Raw genomic sequence first — 17,957 nt, 5'->3', positions numbered from 1 at the left:
CTCACATCCTTGTCAGCATTTATTGTTATTTTTATTCTTGATGACTGTGGAGTGAGATGAAATCTCAGTGTAGTTTTGGTTTGCATTTCCCTGATGGCTAAAGACATTGAACATTTTTAAAATATATTTGTGGGCCATTTGTACTTCTTCTTCTGAGAAATATATGTTTAGTTCATTTGCCCATTTACTGATTGTGTTATTTGGGGTTTTGGTGTTAAGTTTTTTGAGTTCTCCATATATTCTGAATATTAATCCCCTGTTAGAAAAGTAACTGGCAAAGATTTTTCCCCATTCTGTAGGCTTTCCCTTCATGCTCTTGTTTCATTTGCTGTGCCATCCTATCTGTTGAATCTGGTTTTATTTCTTTAGCTTTGGAGTCTTATTAAGGAAGTCAATGCCTGTGCAAATATGTCAGAGTATTGAGCCTACTTTTTTTTTTTTTTTTTTAGAAGTTACAGTGCTCCTGATTGAATTCTTAGGTCTTTGATCTACTAGGAGTTGACTTTTGTGCATGGTGAGAGATAGGAATCTAATTTAATTCTTCTACATATGGTATCCAGCTTCCCTAGCACCGTTTGTTAAAAACGGTTTCTTTTCTCCTATATATGTTTTTGGCACCTTTGTCAAGTACCATATGACTGCATCTGTATGGGTTCGTATCTGTCTCTTCTACCCTATTCCATTGTCTTCATGTCTGTTTTTTTATGCCAATACTATGCTGTTTTTTATAGCTGTGTAGTATTATTTGAGAACAGATATTGTGATGCCTCTAGCATCTCTCATTGCTTGATATTGCTTTGGCTATTCTGAGTCTTTTATTCTTCCAGATGAATTTAGGACTACATTTTTCTAATTCTATGAAGAATGTCATTGGTATTTTGATAGTGATTATATTGAGTCTGTATTGCTTTTGGTAGTATGGCCATTTTAACAATATTAATTCTATGTATCCACAAACATGAGAGGTCTTTTCATCTTCTAAGGTCTTCTTCAATTTCTCTCTTCAATGTTCTATAATTTTCATTGTAGAGGCCTTTCACCTCCTTAGATTTATTCCCAATTATTTTATATTTTTAGGATACTATAAATTAAATTGTTCTCCTGATTTTTTTTTTCAGTAGATTCATTATTGGAATAGAAAAGCTATTTTTTTTTTTTAATTTTGGATAGCTGGGTCATATAGAAAAGCTATTTTTTTTTTTTTAAATTTTGATCTTGTATCCTGCTACTTTGCTGAACTAGAAGTCTTATAGATATAGGACCATATCATTAGCAAACAGAGGTAGTTTGACTTATTTTCCTTTTTTTAATACTACAATTTCCTTCTCTTACCTGACTACTCTGGATACAATTTCAAGAACTATATTGCACAGGAGTGGTGAGAGGAGAGATCCTTGTTTTGTTCCTGATTTTAGATGAAATGGTTTCAGTTTTTCTTTGTTCAGTATGATAATGACCTTGGGCTTGTCATCTATAGCCTTTATAATGTTGAGGTAAATTCCTTCTCTCCCTAGTTTCTTCAGCATTTTTAACTAAACGGGTTTGTTATCATTAATCTTTTGGATAATAGCCATTGTAACAAACAGGAGGCGATATCTCATTGCAGCTTTTGATTTGCATTTCCTTGATGATCAGAAATGTTAAACATTTTTTCATACATCTGTTGGCCAGTCACATTTCTTCTTTTGAGAAATATCTGTTCAGATTCTTTGTCCATTTTTAATTTAGGTGTTTTATTTTCTAACTACAGAGTTGTTGCTTGAGTCCCTGATATATTTTGAATATTAGCCCTTCTCATATGTATAGTTTGCAAATCATAATTTAAGAAATACTTTCAAGGATTATAAATTATACTGAGATCCCCAAGATTTGAGACATCCAAATGGTTTTGCTTTAAATTTACTTCAATACTTACATTATACTCTGTCACTACACCTTTATAAACTTCATAGAATTCTTCAACATTAACACGATCCATATTGAACTATATTAAAAAATAAAATAAAACTGTAAGCCCACCAACCAAAGAAAAATAAATGAGCCATTCTTGGCACTCACCATATATTATCACTTAGATATATTCTTTATTTCAAAATGTAAATTTTTTTGTTTCCTTTTAAATTTGTTTTTATTTATCTGTTTTTAATTGCTTTTGGTTATATACAACACAGAAAACAACCTGACATAATCACAAAAGCAAGGGGATCGACCTGCTCCAGTTCAGCACTCCCCCACCCCGCCTCCTCTACCTCCCCTCCACTGATCCCTCTTCAATCCTTACTCTTTTCCCCCTAGGTCCAGCACTGCTGCTATCAGAGATAACATTCATACTTTTTTTCTTTAATTAGAGCTTTATCGTTATACATAGTAGTCGGGTTCATCCTGAGTAATCCATACATGCATGGAAATTGATTTCAGTTCCTGATCCCTTCCCTTTTCCCTCCCATCCTTCCTCCCCTCTCCCATTCTCCTTCCTCTACTCTATTAGACTTCTTTTCATGTGTCTATTAATTTATATTTGATTAGTTCTTTATGTTAGCGTATCCTTCCCTCCTCCTTTTCAAAAATGAAAGAAAACATTTGAGCTTTGAGTTTCTGAGTTTGGCTAATTTCACTTAGCATGATATTCTCCGTCAAAATGTGAATCTTGAATAATTTCCTCTTTTGTAAAAATGTGCTATTAATTTATAACCTTTGAGTACTTAATATGTCATGCATTATCTAATTTACTTCTCACAATTTTATGGCACAGCTAGATAAGATAAGGCTACTAAGAGTCAGAAGAGCAATGAACCCTTCCCAGATTGCCATTCTGCTCCCAGCAGTCTGATCCCACTGGTCGTGTTCTTATCTGCTACCCTATACCTATCTGAATAAAACCTCATTCTTGATAAAAAGAACTTATGCAATGTAATATTATTTGTTGATAGATCAGAGGTATAAGAAAGAAATATTACTAAAGAAATGTAATTAGATTTTGTAGAGGGAATGAAAAACAGTATTGTTTTTCTCCAAAGAATTCAGAGAAATTCCTAGTCAGGTTTCTAACAAAGCACTTACTACTTCCTTTCATAACATCATGAATAAGAATATGTTTACAAGGTCAGTCCATAACAAGTCATTCCTATGCAGGCTGGACTTAAAGGTAGCTAGTAGTAAAACTTTACACTTCAGATCTCAAGAACTAAAACCCTAATATTTTAAAAATTGCGTCTGAATTTTCATTTTATTTTTCCCCCTTACATTGTTTCTCCATTGTTGCCAAGATTAAAGATTACTGAGAAATTTCTTCCTACAGAGACAATACTTCAAGTTGAAAGGATTTATCATCATAGGCAACATTTATTACAGGAAGAGAATTATTTGATATCAGTGTTTTATCTTACATTCACACAACTTTTATTAATGTAATGCAATAATAACAGAAGATATAACCTGTTAAATACTCAGGAATTTGATCTATAAACTCTACAAGGTACTGTGTACAGCTATTTAATTTAATTTTCAGAATAACCCATTCAGACAATTAATGTTTTTACCACCCAGATGAGAAAAGCTAGGGACAGAATGCTTGACCTGTGGTCAGTGTCACATACCTAGAAAGCAGCTGAACTCAGATTCACAAATAGATCTTTCTGGTTCCAAAAGTCAAAGACTGCACTTACCACTACACTCCCAGGCCTCCATCATAAGTTCAACTAATACTTTCTGTCTTGCTATTATTTTCATTAAGTACTACGGCCAATCACTGTGCTAGGTTGTGGGCCTCGAGCTAGGTCAATGTTTAAAGCTAAAATTCCTATAGTTATTATTTTTTAGAGTAGGCGTAGATCCTATAATCACTTAATACATCAACAAGCAACACTTTTAGAAAGTTTTGGCTAAGACTTCTTAACACTCCTAGATAAGATTTCATAATTATTCATCTTCTCATTAGTTTCCAAGTTTTGATTGATGACTTTACAAACTAGTTGATAATTATTTTTCTTAAAAAAAAACCTTTTTTATTATAAGGTTACTGAGTTCAGAAAACATTTTCTTTTTAATGCACTGAGTTTAAAAGTGCTCAGAGAGCATTCAATTAAAAAAATGTTAAAGATTAGGGGTAGGGGTTATAGAGTGCTTGCCTAGCATCTGTGAGGCACTGGGTTTGATTCTTAGCACCACAAATAAATAAGTAAATAAAATAAAGGTCCTTCCAACAACTAAAATTTTTTTTAAATATTGAAGATTATTTTTTTAATCCTCAATATGTTATGGCTTACTTCAAAGTACCTACCATTTGAATAGCTGAGATTTCAAAACATGCATCTCGAATAGCCATCAGGATCTTTCCCAACAGTCCTGAAAATGAAGAACAAATAGATGCCAAAAAAAAAAAAAAGTAAAGCTTTTTAGTTTTTCAGAAATACAAATTTTCCATATCAACATATTTTGCTTATATTCTACATAATGAAAACACATGTTTTTGCCACAAAACTAAATCTGTAATACTTAGCATTACATTTAATTATTTGATTCCCCAAGAAAATGTTTCAAGAATATCAACAATGGTCCTAAGGATTATGCAAAATATATATATATATATATATATATATATATATATATATATATATATATATATATATATTTAAGATACTATTTTGCTTTTAAGGCCCCAAAAGTCTAGTGCTATATAGAACATGAAAATCAAATGGTTTATAATTACATTACAAAAAACCAAAATGCCAAAATATTGGATACAGAAGGAAACCAAAGATGTGTTCAAAGGAAGAGAAAAAATTAAATTACCACTGAAAAGGTGAGCAGAGACTTCAAGGAAATAATAGCATGAATGGCCCTTAAAGGGTATAGATGATGGGCCTCTACAGCCAGAGAAAGCATCCAGGTAAGTGTGGGCATGTTATCCTCACAGTAAGAATGTAGAAAAGAAAGACAAGGCAGGAAAGGGAGGGGACTGAGCCAGGGCGATAAGGCCTTTATCTCACAGACTAGTGATTTCTATAATGGGATCTGTGGACTCTAGGGGCATGGGAATGATTTTAAGATTCTATTTGTTTCCTATACAATCTTCTAAGTTTCTTATTTTCAAGTTGACTAAAACTCTTTTTGTCCTTTTCACCCTGTCCCCCACCCCCATCACACACACACACACACACACACACACACACACACACACACTCACCCCACATTCTGGTCATCTGGATGCTCACCTAGAAGCCCTGATCACCAGGTAGTACTGGTGTCTCAATGCGTGTTTTAGTTACTACCTTATTGTAGCCAAGTAGTGCCATTTCAATTATAGCAGACTAAGGGATGAGAAAAGATCTATTTCTTAAATGAAGGGAAGGGAAGGCCAAATGGTACCACAGCATGCTGTGGAAACAAAGGGTTCTCAGATGTCTGAATACAGAAAAGCAGTTGAGTCATCACTGAGAACAGGCCCATGACTACCTCTGTACTGTATTCATGTTGAACTGTTGATAAATACCCTTTGTTACATAATGGTATTAACTTAAACATTCTTCATTTTATAGTTTGTAATAAACTTTTAAATTAGTTATATATCTATTTGTGCAAAAGTTTATATGCTTAGTTTTATGTTTAACCATATCTAATTTGCATTATCAAAAATTAGACTAATTTGTCAACATTAAGAGTTCATGAGAGTGACTTTTCTCCAAAATGATATATTACCAAAAGAAATGGGGAGTAACTGAAAATATTAGGTGTATAATTCAAAATAAAGCAGTATTTTTATAAGATTGTTAATGTAATAGTGATAGGCAAGCTGATCTGACTAAAAAAGAATAAGGGATATAAGGAACAGTAAAAACTTTTGTGTTAGTCAGCTTTTGGTGCCAGGACCAAAATATCCAAAAAGAACAACTTATAAGAGGAAAGGTGATTTCAGTTCATGGTTTCAGAGGTTTAATCCACAGTTGGCTGAGTCCACTGTTCTGGGTCAAAGGTGAGGCAGAACATCATGGCAGTGGGAAGCTGCTCCATTCATGGTGGCCAGGAACCAAAGAGAGGAAAGAGTCCACAAAAGGTGAACCCTTCCAGGGCACATTCTTAGTGACCCACCTCCTCCAGCCATGCCCCACCTGCCTAAAGTTACCACCCACTCAGTCCATTCAAACTAGGGTTGACTGATTAGGTTATAGTGCTCATAATCTAATGATTTTACATCTGATATTCCTGCATTAACACAGAAGTGTTGAGAGCCACAGCCAAAGGGGACCCAGCAAACTTCCAGCTGCCAGCAAACTTCCAGCTGCCAGCTGATGATTGGCTCACGGCAGCCCCAGCAACTTCTAGCTGCCAACTGATTGGCTCCTCTGCAGTGATGCTCATTGGGCTGTTTCCCCGCCCTTTCAGACCATGGAGCTGCTCATTCGGGGACTTTTTTGGCTCCACCCACGCGACCCAAACAATCGGCCTCAAAAGCAGGAGGAGTGGGGGAGGGTGAGAGGCTTGTGGGAAGCCAGTGGTGGCAGTTGGGCTCTGAATGTATTTCCTGAGGAGTTGTTTTGTTTGGCGTGTGTGGTTCTAAAAATAAAGTTTGTTTCTTTTGAAAAGTGGCTCCTGAATTGTGCCCAGCCAGACTGCGGCATTTGGTGGCCTGTACGGGGAACAACTGAGGGTAAGTGATAAGGTAAACTGCTCGCCCCTGAGGGCAGGGCGAGAGGATGGGTAGCCATTTTAAGATTCTTCTTTTGTTTTGCTTCACTTTTGTTTTAAGTTGCCTGTCGCTGGAGATGTGTAAGATGGAAGAAAAACCGCTCACATCTGAGGAACAGATAGGGAGAAAGGACAGATGGACATTTCAGGAGGCTATTATAATGATTTTGTGTTGTTCCAATTTTGTTTCACTCTGTTTCAGTTTTGGTAGGTGTTATCTTGTTGGGTTGTATTATAATAGAAATATGGGATCAGAAATTAGTAAAAAACAAACTGAAAGAGTGTTAAGTAAATTGTTAGAGGAAGGAGGCATCTCAGTAAAATCAAGAACAGTCAGGGCATACGTTGATACAATACAAAAATGTAGCCCATGGCTTTTTAAAGAGGAGTTGTTAAATATATCACAATGGAACCATCATGGTGAAGATTTAAAAAGAATAGAAAAGAAAAGCCCAGGGACTCTGCCAGTTGGCACATTGCCATTGTGGACGTTGGTATCTTGTTTGCTTAGTCCAAAGCCTTCAGTTCAGACAAAGGTAGAGGAAGGAGAAGACATATTGATTCAAGTAAAAGAGAAGGTATCTCAAGTTAGTCAGAAAGAGGAAAAGATTCAAGTAAAAGAGAAGGTCTTTCGAGCTAGTCAGATAGAGGAAGAAAGCTTAGAGCAGAAAAAGCCATCAGGGGAAAAGTTACAACAGGAGACTGCTACTAACCCCTTTCTATCAGAGAGCATAAGTGTCCAACCAACAGCACCACCTCTACAGGAGACTGCTACTACCACCTTTCTATCACCAGAGGGCATAAGTGTCCAACCAACAGCACCACCTCCATATGCTGGGAGGCTCCCAACCCCCGCAGTTGATAGTTGGGATCCTGAGACAGGATCTCAAGTATGCCCTGTATTTGAGAAAGGAGGGCAGCATATTCAGCATGCTTTAAATTTCAAAACAGTGAAGCAGCTAAAAGAGGCTGTAACAACCTATGGTCCTCAAGCACCCTTCACTGTAAGCTTGGTCGAATCCATTAACAACTTGAACATGACGCCAGCAGATTGGGCTAATATTTGTAAAGCTGTACTAAATGGAGGTCAATACCTGTTATGGAAGGTTGCCAATGAGGAATTTTGCAAGGAGACGGCTAGGCGAAATGCAGCAGCTGGTTATCCTCAGAGAAATCTAGATATGTTGTTAGGCAAGGGACCTTATGAGGATCAGCAGCAACAAATTGCATATGATCCTGGCGTATACACACAAATTGCTGCAGAGGCGGTTAGGGCATGGAAGACTTTACAAGGACATAGATGTTTACAAGGTCAATTATCTAAGGTAATACAAGGAGCTAATGAATCTTATGCTGAATTTGTAAATAGGCTTATTCAAAGAGCTACCAGAGTTTTTGGGAATACAGAACAAGCAATGCCATTAATAAAACAACTGGCTTATAAGCAAGCGAATCGTTGGTGCAGAGAAGTCATTAGACCATGGAAACATGAAGATTTAAACACATATATTAAATTATGTAGAGACCTTAATGAACAAGAGCAAGTTGTGGCAGCTGCAGTAAAACAGGCTTTAGATGCCAGAGACATTAATGAACAAGGGCAAATTGTGGCAGCTGCAGTAAAACAGGATTTAGATGCCAGGCCAAGAACATGCTACAATTGTGAACAAACAGGACATTTTAAAAGGAATTGCCCCATAGGAGGAGGGTTTAACAAAACTAGGTATCAAAGGAGTAGAATACCAGTTACTTGCCCACGATACCATAGAGGGAGACATTTGGCTAATGAATGCCGTTCTCAAACCACCATAGAGGGTACTCCATTATCAAAAAACGAACCATGACCAGGTGTTTATCCACGATATTGTGGAGAAAGGCATCGGGCTCCATTGCCAAAAAATGGACAGGGGGGCCCAATCCTCTGGGGCCCGAAACCACAAATATATGGAGCACTGGAGGAACACAGCAACCCCATCAGATCCCTCATCAGACAAACCAGAGGGAGCGCAGGGTTGGACATCTGTGCCTCCACCAGAGCAGTACTAACTCCAGAGATGGGAGTTCAAATCACTCCCACAGGGGTAAAAGGACCTCTTCCCAAAGGAACAGTAGGCTAATTATTGGGACGCAGCTCTTCTACTCTGAAAGGACTTATGATAAGTCCTGGGGTAATTGATCCCGATTATGAAGGTGAAATAAAAATTATACCAGTTCTCCAAAGGGTATATTAGTAATTTCACCAGGAGATAGAATAGCACAGTTACTAATAATACCAAGCCTACATGATAAATTTTCCAGTCGTACTGTAGAAAAGGGTTCCAAGGGATTAGGCTCCACAGGTGTAGATTGGGCTATGCTTTCTTTAAATTTAGATTCTCCCCCCATGCTAAAACTAAATATTCAAAGACATGAATTCAATGGGCTACTGTATACAGGTGCAGACCTTAGCATCATCTCTCATCAAGAATGGCCAAAACATTGGCCATTACAACAAGCCACTCAAACACTTCGAGGCCTAGGAGTGGTGACTAATCCCCATGGAAATTCAATGGTATTAGATTGGAAGGATCCTGAAGGATGTGAAGGAACTATACAGCCATATGTATTGGATCATCTTCCCATAAATTTATGGGGACGAGATGTCCTAGATCAATTAGGTTTGACATTAACAAATAACATCAACCAAAATGCACCCACTATTATGACTAGACAAGCTTTTAGGAAAGGAAAAAGATTAGAAAATCAAGAACAAGGTATAGCAGCACCAATACAAATAGATCAGACAATACGGACAGACATGGGTTGGATTTTCAGAAAGGGCCACTGAGACAACAAAAATTACTTGGAAATCAGAAAGACCAGTATGGTTCCTCAGTGGCCCCTGACTAAAGAAAAGATACAAGCAGCCCATGACCTGGTCAAACAACAATTAGCGGAAGGACATATACAACCTTCTGTATCTCCCCATAATAATCCCATTTTTGTCATCAAAAAGAAATCTGGTAAATGGAGATTATTGCAAGATTTAAGAGCCATTAATAATGAGATGGTTATTATGGGACCTGCTCAATCGGGGATTCCTCAATTGTCTGCTTTGCCAAAAACCTGGTATGTTTTAGTTATAGATATTAAAGATTGTTTTTTTTTTTTCAATTCCAATTCATCCTGAGGATAGTCCACGTTTTGCATTTACTATCCCTGCACTGAATCATGAAGGTCCTGATCAGAGATATGAATGGAAAGTACTCCCTCAAGGGATGGCTAACAGCCCAACTATGTGTCAAATTTATGTTAACAAAGTAATCCAGCCACTTAGAAATCAAAATCCTGAACTACAAATATTTCACTATATGGATGATGTATTATTAGCACACAAAGATAAAAACACATTGCTAGAATGTTATGCCACACTTACAAACTTATTAAAAATTATAATCTAGAGATAGCAATAGATGAAGTACAATTAAATTTTCCAATTAATTATTTAGGAGTTCTATTATCCTCAACCATGGTCCGTCCACCAAAAATTCAAATACGAGTAGATCAACTCAGATCACTTAACGACTTTCAAAAGTTATTAGGAGACATAATTTGGATAAGGCCTTATCTAGGTATACCAACAGGAGAGTTGGGACCTTTATTTGATATCCTAAAAGGTCCATCAGATCCAAATTCACCCCGCATGTTAACGCCTGAAGCAAGAAAGGCATTAAAAATCATTGAAATATATATGGAAAATATGCATTTGGATAGAATTGATATAAGTTTTCCTTTATTATTTATTGTACTACCAACAAAAATATTCCTACAGGAATATTTTGGCAAGAAGGTCCATTATTATGGATACATTTATCTTATTCTCCTAACACTATTCTTACTAGGTATCCTGAGGCTGCAGGACAATTAATACTCAAAGGAATAAAAGCAGCAAAGGGAGTGTTTGGAATTTCTCCCAATAAAATTGCTACTCCATATAGTATGAATCAAATTGATGAGTTAGCTAATGAGTTAAATACTTGGGCAATAATCATGTGCAAATTGAATGTTTCATTTGATAACCACTTACTATCTAATCCTTTATTGTATTTTGGTCATTGCATCTTGTAATTTTTCCAAAAATGACAAGAAAAACACCTATTATGAATGCTCCAAATATATTCACTGATGGGTCAAATAATGGTACGGCAGCAATAGTTACACCTGATCAAACTTTTACATTTTTAGTACCCAAACAATCAGCTCAAAAGGTAGAGCTTAATGCAGTATTACAAGCTTTTGTGATGTTTAAAGATTCTGTATTTAATTTATTTTCCAATAGTCAGTATATAGTTAATGCTATAGTATCCCTTGAAGATGCTGGTAGGATTTCCCCTTCCTCTACTGTTTTCTCTTTGCTTTCCACTATACAAAGTCTAATCTGGGACAGAAAAGATCCATTCTTTATAGGACATATCAGGGCACATACAGGATTGCCTGGAGCCCTTAGTTTGGGCAATGATTTAGCAGATAAAACTACACATAACATACATATTTTCTCTACACTAGAAGAAGCTACAAATTTTCATAAAAAGTTCCATGTCAATGCTAATACTTTACAAAAATGTTGTAAAATAACTAAGGAACAAGCTAGGCAAATAATAAAACAATGTCAAAATTGTGTGACCTTTTTACCACAAGTTAATCTTGGAGTCAATCCTAGAGGATTGATACCTAACCATATTTGGCAGATGGACGTCACACACTTGCCAGAATTTGGAAAATTAAAATATTTGCATGTTACAGTTGATACTTCTTCCGGGTTTTTGATGGGCTCCCTTCATGCCAGAGAAAAAACTAAAGATGTTATAGCTCATTGCTTACAAAATTTTGCCACTGTGGGCGTTCCAAAACAGTTAAAAACAGATAATGCCCCTGGTTATACTTCTATCTCTTTTAAACAATTTTGCTCAACATTTGGCATTACTCATATAACAGGAATCCCATACAATCCACAGGGACAAGGAATAGTTGAAAGAGCTCATCAAACTATTAAAATGTACTTATTAAAGCAAAAAGAAGGAATTGGGAAGGGGTATACATTCCCCAAAGATGAACTTAAAATAACCCTTTTTACTCTAAACTTTTTAAATTTGGGTTCATCAGGGCTTAGTGCTGCAGAAAGGCATATGTGTCCAAAAAATGTACATAAGCCCAAGGTACTTTGGAAGGATATTCTAACAGGACAATGGAAAGGTCCTGACCCAGTAATTGTCTGGAGTCGGGGGTCTGTTTATGTGTTTCCACAGGGAGAATAGCAGCCAATTTGGATTCCAGAAAGATTAACTAAAGCGATTTCTACAGACCAAAAAGAAGATGATTTGGCTCAAATCCATAACAACTGATATCCAAAACTCCAGTTTGGCTATTCTTACATCTGCGACAGAACCAGGATGCTTTTTTCAATATCTATTTTATTATTGCCCTTTCCCATATCATGAAGTTCTATTTTGTTTTTTGAGCTCATACAGACCTAGGTTAATGTTTTGCTGATCAGTTCTATTTTTTTGACTATAGAGTTTTTAAACATTGCAATGGAGATTTCACCTGTAAAAAGTTATAAGGCCTTTACTATTATGTTATGTGTTGTATGTATTATATTATGTGTGCACACTTGTGTTTTGTATATGTTTGAATGTACGTATGTCCACATATCATATATGATGAGCGCTCATGAAAAAATGAATCCAAATATTTTTTTTTCACGTGATTTAAATGGTTTAATTTAAATTGGGTAAACAGCTGTTGAGGATTGTTTTAATATATGAACAAAAAAAGAGGTTAACAGATCTGTTTGCTTACTTTCACCTTTCCTTTTCATTATATTTAATAATTCTGTTGAAGATAAGGTACATTGTTAAGAAAATTGTTTTCTAAAAAAAAAAAAAAAAAAGAAAATTGTTTTCTTTTAGTGCCTTCTGGAACGTTATATAATTTTTTCGTTAGCCATTATTGCCAGAATTCCTATCTTCATCCCAGTGCCGGTGAAGACAAAAATAAAACCAGTCTACAGCTTCTGCAATAGCCATCACTGAACTGCTTGCAGAACTTGCCTGGACTATGAATCACTTGTATGCATTGTGAACTCACCTGTCTGCATTGTGAACTATCTGTTGGTGCAGCGACTTGTGGTAGTGTTGGGGTATTTTTGCTGATGATGTCATTGGTGGTACAATTTTTCCAAAAGGAGCCATCAATTGGCTTGGTGTATCTTCCTCCCTTCTGCTTGTCATGATCGTTCAGCTAAAATTTGGGGGCCAACAGAGGTGAGGCAAAGAACCTCCCCCCCCCCCTATCCACAGGTGTGGCTGTATACTGGACCAGTAGTCAGGGATGGGTAAGATCCAATTGCAATGGTACCAACCTAAGACAGGAGGCTGACACCTTGAGGTCAGCTCATCCGATAATGGGTAAGGACCATATGTACTATTGGACAACCTAAGGCAGGCACGGTCCCTAAGCCACATGCTTATTGTTTAAACAGAGAGGGGGAGATGTTGAGAGCCACAGCTGAAGGGGCCCCAGCAAACTTCCAGCTGCCAGAAAACTTCCAGCTGCCAGCTGATGATTGGCTCACAGCGGCCCCAGCAACTTCTAGCTGCCAACTGATTGGCTCATTGGGCTGTTTCCCTGCCCTTTCAGACCATGGAGCTGCTCATTGGGGGACTTTTTTGGCTCCGCCCACGCGACCCAGCCAATCGGCCTCAAGAGCAGGAGGAGTGGGGTAGGGTGAGAGACTTGTGGGAAGCCGGTGGTGGCAGTTGGGCTCTGAAGGTATTTCCTGAGGAGCTGTTTTGTTTGGCGTGTGTGGTTCTAAAAATAAAGTTCGTTTCTTTTGACAAGTGGCTCCTGAATTGTGTCCAGCCAGACTGCAGCACAGGAGCTTTTGAAAAACACCTCAGATCAAAACTATGGAGGTTTTGAATTCATAGTATGCTGATTGGGAAAACAATAAAAGCCAATATATTTTAAAATATTTTCTCTTATTTTAGACTTCAGTGTTTAGATGGCAGCAGTCAAAAAGGAAGTGAATAGGGCTGGGGATATAGCTGAATTGGTAGAGTGCCTCCTTTGCATGCACAAGGCCCTGGGTTCAATCCCCAGCACCACATACACACACACACACACAAAAAGAAGTTAATAGAAGCCATTTTTCAAACAAGAAGTAACAGCAGCACTGAACTTCATAGAGTGTGAAGTTGAAAAAAGGGTTAAAAATTTACTTCAGGATTTTGAGTCCAGTGCTGGGGTGTAGCTTCGAGGTAGAGTACTTGCCTAACATACTTAATTAAGGCCCTTAGTTCAATCCCCAGCACCACAAAACTAAATAAAAGATCTTGAATCTAAGAGACTGGAAGAATATTAGCATCTTTAAGAAGAAAACTAGTAATTCAGCCAAATTAGTCAAGGAAAACAGTGAATTTAAAATTTTAGATAGAAACACAAGGTGTGCTATACAAGCAGTTACAGAGCAGAAACCTGACCAACGGCTGAAACACTGAACAAACTCCATACAGAAAACTGGTGACATGGGAATGCATCCCAGTACGGTTAGAGAGAGCATGAAGGATGCAGGTGGTTTAGAGTTGCAATGATGAGAACATATAGGGAACAACTATTTCAGCGACTACTGACTTCTTATTAGAAATAACGCAGACCAGTATACAGTTGAATTTTTAAATGTGCTAATAGGAAGAAAAGCTTAAAACTGTCAACTTGAAATTCTATGTCACTATAAAATCTTCCAAGAATGATAGTAAAATAAAGACCTTTTCAGATAAAGAAAGCCAAAAATATTTGTTACCAGCAAACCTGAGTATAAGAAATGCTAAAGGAAGTTATTTCAACTTTAGGGAAAAGAGAAGAAAACAATCTTCAGGAAAAAATAATGGTATAAAGGTTAGCATGTGGATAGTACAAAAAAAAACATTATTTTTTTCTCTTAATCTCTTGAAAAAATATATGCCTGATTAAAGTAAAACTTCAACATTATTTGTGGATTTCAAAACCTACATATTTATAATACACATCAAAAGTACAGCATAAGCCTACATAGAGAGGTAGTAAGTGGACCCATACAACTGAAAAGTTTCTATACTATAAGTGAAGTCATAACATTATTAACTCTGAGTGTGAAAAAAAACTAAGGATATACATTGTATTCCTTAATGATTATATGAGAATAATCCCCACACCAGCATCATCAACACCATTTTGTGATTCTGTACCACACTAAAGCTTGAAAACCACAGCGGAAGGAAGGAAGGAAGGAAGGAAGGAAGGAAGGAAGGAAGGAAGGAAGGAAGGAAGGAAGGAAGGAAGGAAGGAAGGAAGGAAGGAAGGAAGGAAGGAAGTCGGGGGAGAGGAGAGAGGGAGGGAAGGTGTTATGGTTTAGATCTAGAAATGTCTCCCAAAGCTCATGCTTTGAAAGCATGGTTCCCAATGTTAGAAGGTTCAGAGTGGGGCTTTTAGGCAGTGATGAGAGGTGAAATCTCATCAGTGGATTAGTCCATTTGACTATTTGAATGGACTACTGCATGGTAATTGGCAAAGTCACTGGGGGCATGCCTGGGGGGTTATATCTTATATCTGGTTTCTCATGCTCTCTCTGCTTCCTGGCTGCCATGAACTGAGCAGGGTTTTCTCTGCCATATGCTTCACCTCCGTGTTCTGCCTCACCTCTGGCCCAGAGCAATGGAGTGGACAGCCATGGACTGAACGTCTGAAGCCATAAGCCCAAATAAACCTTCCCTCCTATAAGTTGTTCTGGTCAGATACTCTGGTCACAGCAATAAAAATCCAACTAATACAATTATGAAAATAGCTTTAACCTCAGAGATTCCTAAAAGGTCTGCTGGCCCCAGAGCCTGAAATTATGTTATATAATGGAATAATCAAAATATTTAATTGGCTCATAAATGTCATTCAGTTAAGTCATTAAATCTATGTATATTAAAATATGCATAGATTTATATGGGTATACATACAACGTGAAATTTATCTGTTTAGATCTTCTGAATATATAGCATAAAATCCATAAGAGAATAATATAGAATGCATATATAGTAAATTTTGAATCAGATTATCACCACCCCTAGTTTATTGATTATTCAGAATTGAAGATTTCCTTCATTAATCACTTTGATGTTTATCAGATTTGACAGGGCAGAGGAAAAAATCATCATTGACTATATATTAACATTTTAAGAAAATGTTTTATAGAGAGAACAACATTAAGAGAAAATTTAACAAGTTAGATGAATAATATTTTTTAAAATTAAAAATATATAAAAAATTGGTTTATATAGCTAATAATCTAAGAGTTTTGCATTTCCAAAAGTGTCTACATCAAAATCTATGTGAATTAACATAATCTGATGTCAAAGTCTTGCCTGGAATCTTATTTTTCTTTGTGTCATACTATACCCTACAGTTACCTGCAAAACCTCAAAGCAAACCTGCAGCCAATGAATACACCCACATACTGTGGGGAAAGACCAAAAAACACCTTAATCATCAGTGTTCACCTTCTCCTTGCAACAGCAGGGTATAGATGACAACAAAACCCTATTCACAAGCCCATGAAAAGCACGCTTTGATGAGCAAAACAGTTTATAAAACTGAAATTTAAAGAAGCAGCCAGGCTACTGTACAGGCAATTCACCCTGACCTGAAGGCTTCACTCCACAATCCAGATAATGAACAGGAATGAAGTGAAAATGAAGGATGGGAAGAAGCAAAAAGATTTCTACAGAAAAAGTTTCAATTGTATATGTGCAAGAACTTGTGACAAGAAGTTTTAATCCTTGCCACAGTCTGGCTGGGCACAATTCAGGAGCCACTTGTCAAAAGAAACAAACTTTATTTTTAGAACTAAAAACACCAAACAAAACAGCTCCTCAGGAAAAACCCCTCAGAGCCCAACTGCCACCACCGGCTTCCCACAAGCCTCTCACTCCCACACAACCCTCACCACCTCCCACAATCCTCCTGTTCTTGAGGCTGATTGGCTGGGTCGCGTGGGCGGAGCCAAAGAAGTCCCCCAATGAGCAGCTCCGTGGAGGAGCCAATCAGCTAGATGTTGCTGGGGCTGCTGTGAGCCAATCATCAGCCGGCAGTCTGAAGGGCAGGGAAACAGCCCAATGAACATCACCGCAGAGGAGCCAATCAGCTAGATGTTGCTGGGGCTGCTGTGAGCCAATCATCAGCCGGCAGTCTGAAGGGCAGGGAAACAGCCCAATGAACATCACTGCAGAGGAGCCAATCAGCTAGATGTTGCTGGGGCCCCTGTGAGCCAATCATCAGCTGGCAGCTGGTTGCTGGCAGCTGGAAGTTTGCTGGGGCCCCTTTGGCTGTGGCTCTCAACAAATCCTGACATAGACAAGAGTGCTTGAAGTAACAAAATTGTTAGATAAATAGTTACATTAAATATTAACAGACAATTTAAATCCTATTGAAGAAATGTGGTTTTTTAAAAAGTTAAATTTAATGAAACAAAATTAAAAGGTATTTTAACTAAAAAATAAGGCTAAAGTGTCTTTAAAACACGATCAGTGTAAACCCAAATCAAAGCTAGACATTTTAAGAGTTTAGATTCATTTTTAATGCCAAAGTAAAAAAGAAATCAAAAGCATTACCAAATTCAATAAAAGGAATTTAATACTAATCCAAACAAATATGCATAGCAAATAACACTAGGCATAAAAACCAGGTGGAAAAGTTTTCTGTCTCCCAGACAGCAACATGTAACTAGGCAATACCATTTCACTAATAATTTTCCAGTATTTTTTAATTGAATGTAAAGAGAAACCCACAGATTGCTTTGGTTGCATGTTACCTTTCTGTCACTGTAATAAATACTTGAAAAATCAACTTTAAAAGAGAAAAAAGTTTATCTTGGCTTACAATTGGGAGGTTTCAGTCCATGATAACTAGCTCCATTGTTTTTAGGCCACAGGTAAAGCAGCAATCATGGCAGGAATGTCTGGCAGAGCAAAACTATTCATGTCATGGCCAGCCAGCAAATGAGAAAAGAAGGGGTAGGCAGCCCATTATTACCACCAAAGGTATGTGCTCAATGTCCTGAGGAACTCCCACTATGCCCAACCTCTTAAAGTTTCTACCACCTCCCAAAAGTGCCAAGTTGGGGACAAAGCCTTTAAAATGTGGGCCTTTAGGGGACACTTGAGATGTAAACTATGGCACATTATAAATGTCTTTTATGGTTTTCTGCCTTG

The 17,957-nt window shown here is 37.2% G+C and overlaps 1 protein-coding gene across 8 annotated transcripts in view; it reads right to left on the bottom strand.

The window, feature by feature from the left end:
* The window catches only part of NME7 (NME/NM23 family member 7), a 169,463-nt gene that overhangs the window by 73,969 nt on the left and 77,537 nt on the right, over positions 1-17,957 (bottom strand). For all 8 annotated transcript variants that reach the window (XR_014022830.1, XM_081300559.1, XM_081300558.1 and 5 more), the window contains 2 exons: positions 4,280-4,344; positions 1,916-1,984 (listed from right to left, as the gene is read on the bottom strand). Coding sequence is in view for 7 of the 8 variants with exons in the window: in XM_081300559.1 (XP_081156685.1) it covers positions 1,916-1,984; positions 4,280-4,344 (134 nt within the window). In the remaining variant the exon portion in view is untranslated. The remainder of the gene's footprint in view (positions 1-1,915; positions 1,985-4,279; positions 4,345-17,957) is intronic.

This window comes from Spermophilus citellus (genome assembly GCF_964194105.1).
Source record: "Spermophilus citellus genome assembly, chromosome: 6".
NCBI lineage: Eukaryota > Metazoa > Chordata > Mammalia > Rodentia > Sciuridae > Spermophilus > Spermophilus citellus.
Note: the sequence above shows the minus strand (reverse complement) of the source record. Positions and strands in the feature narration are given on the sequence as shown.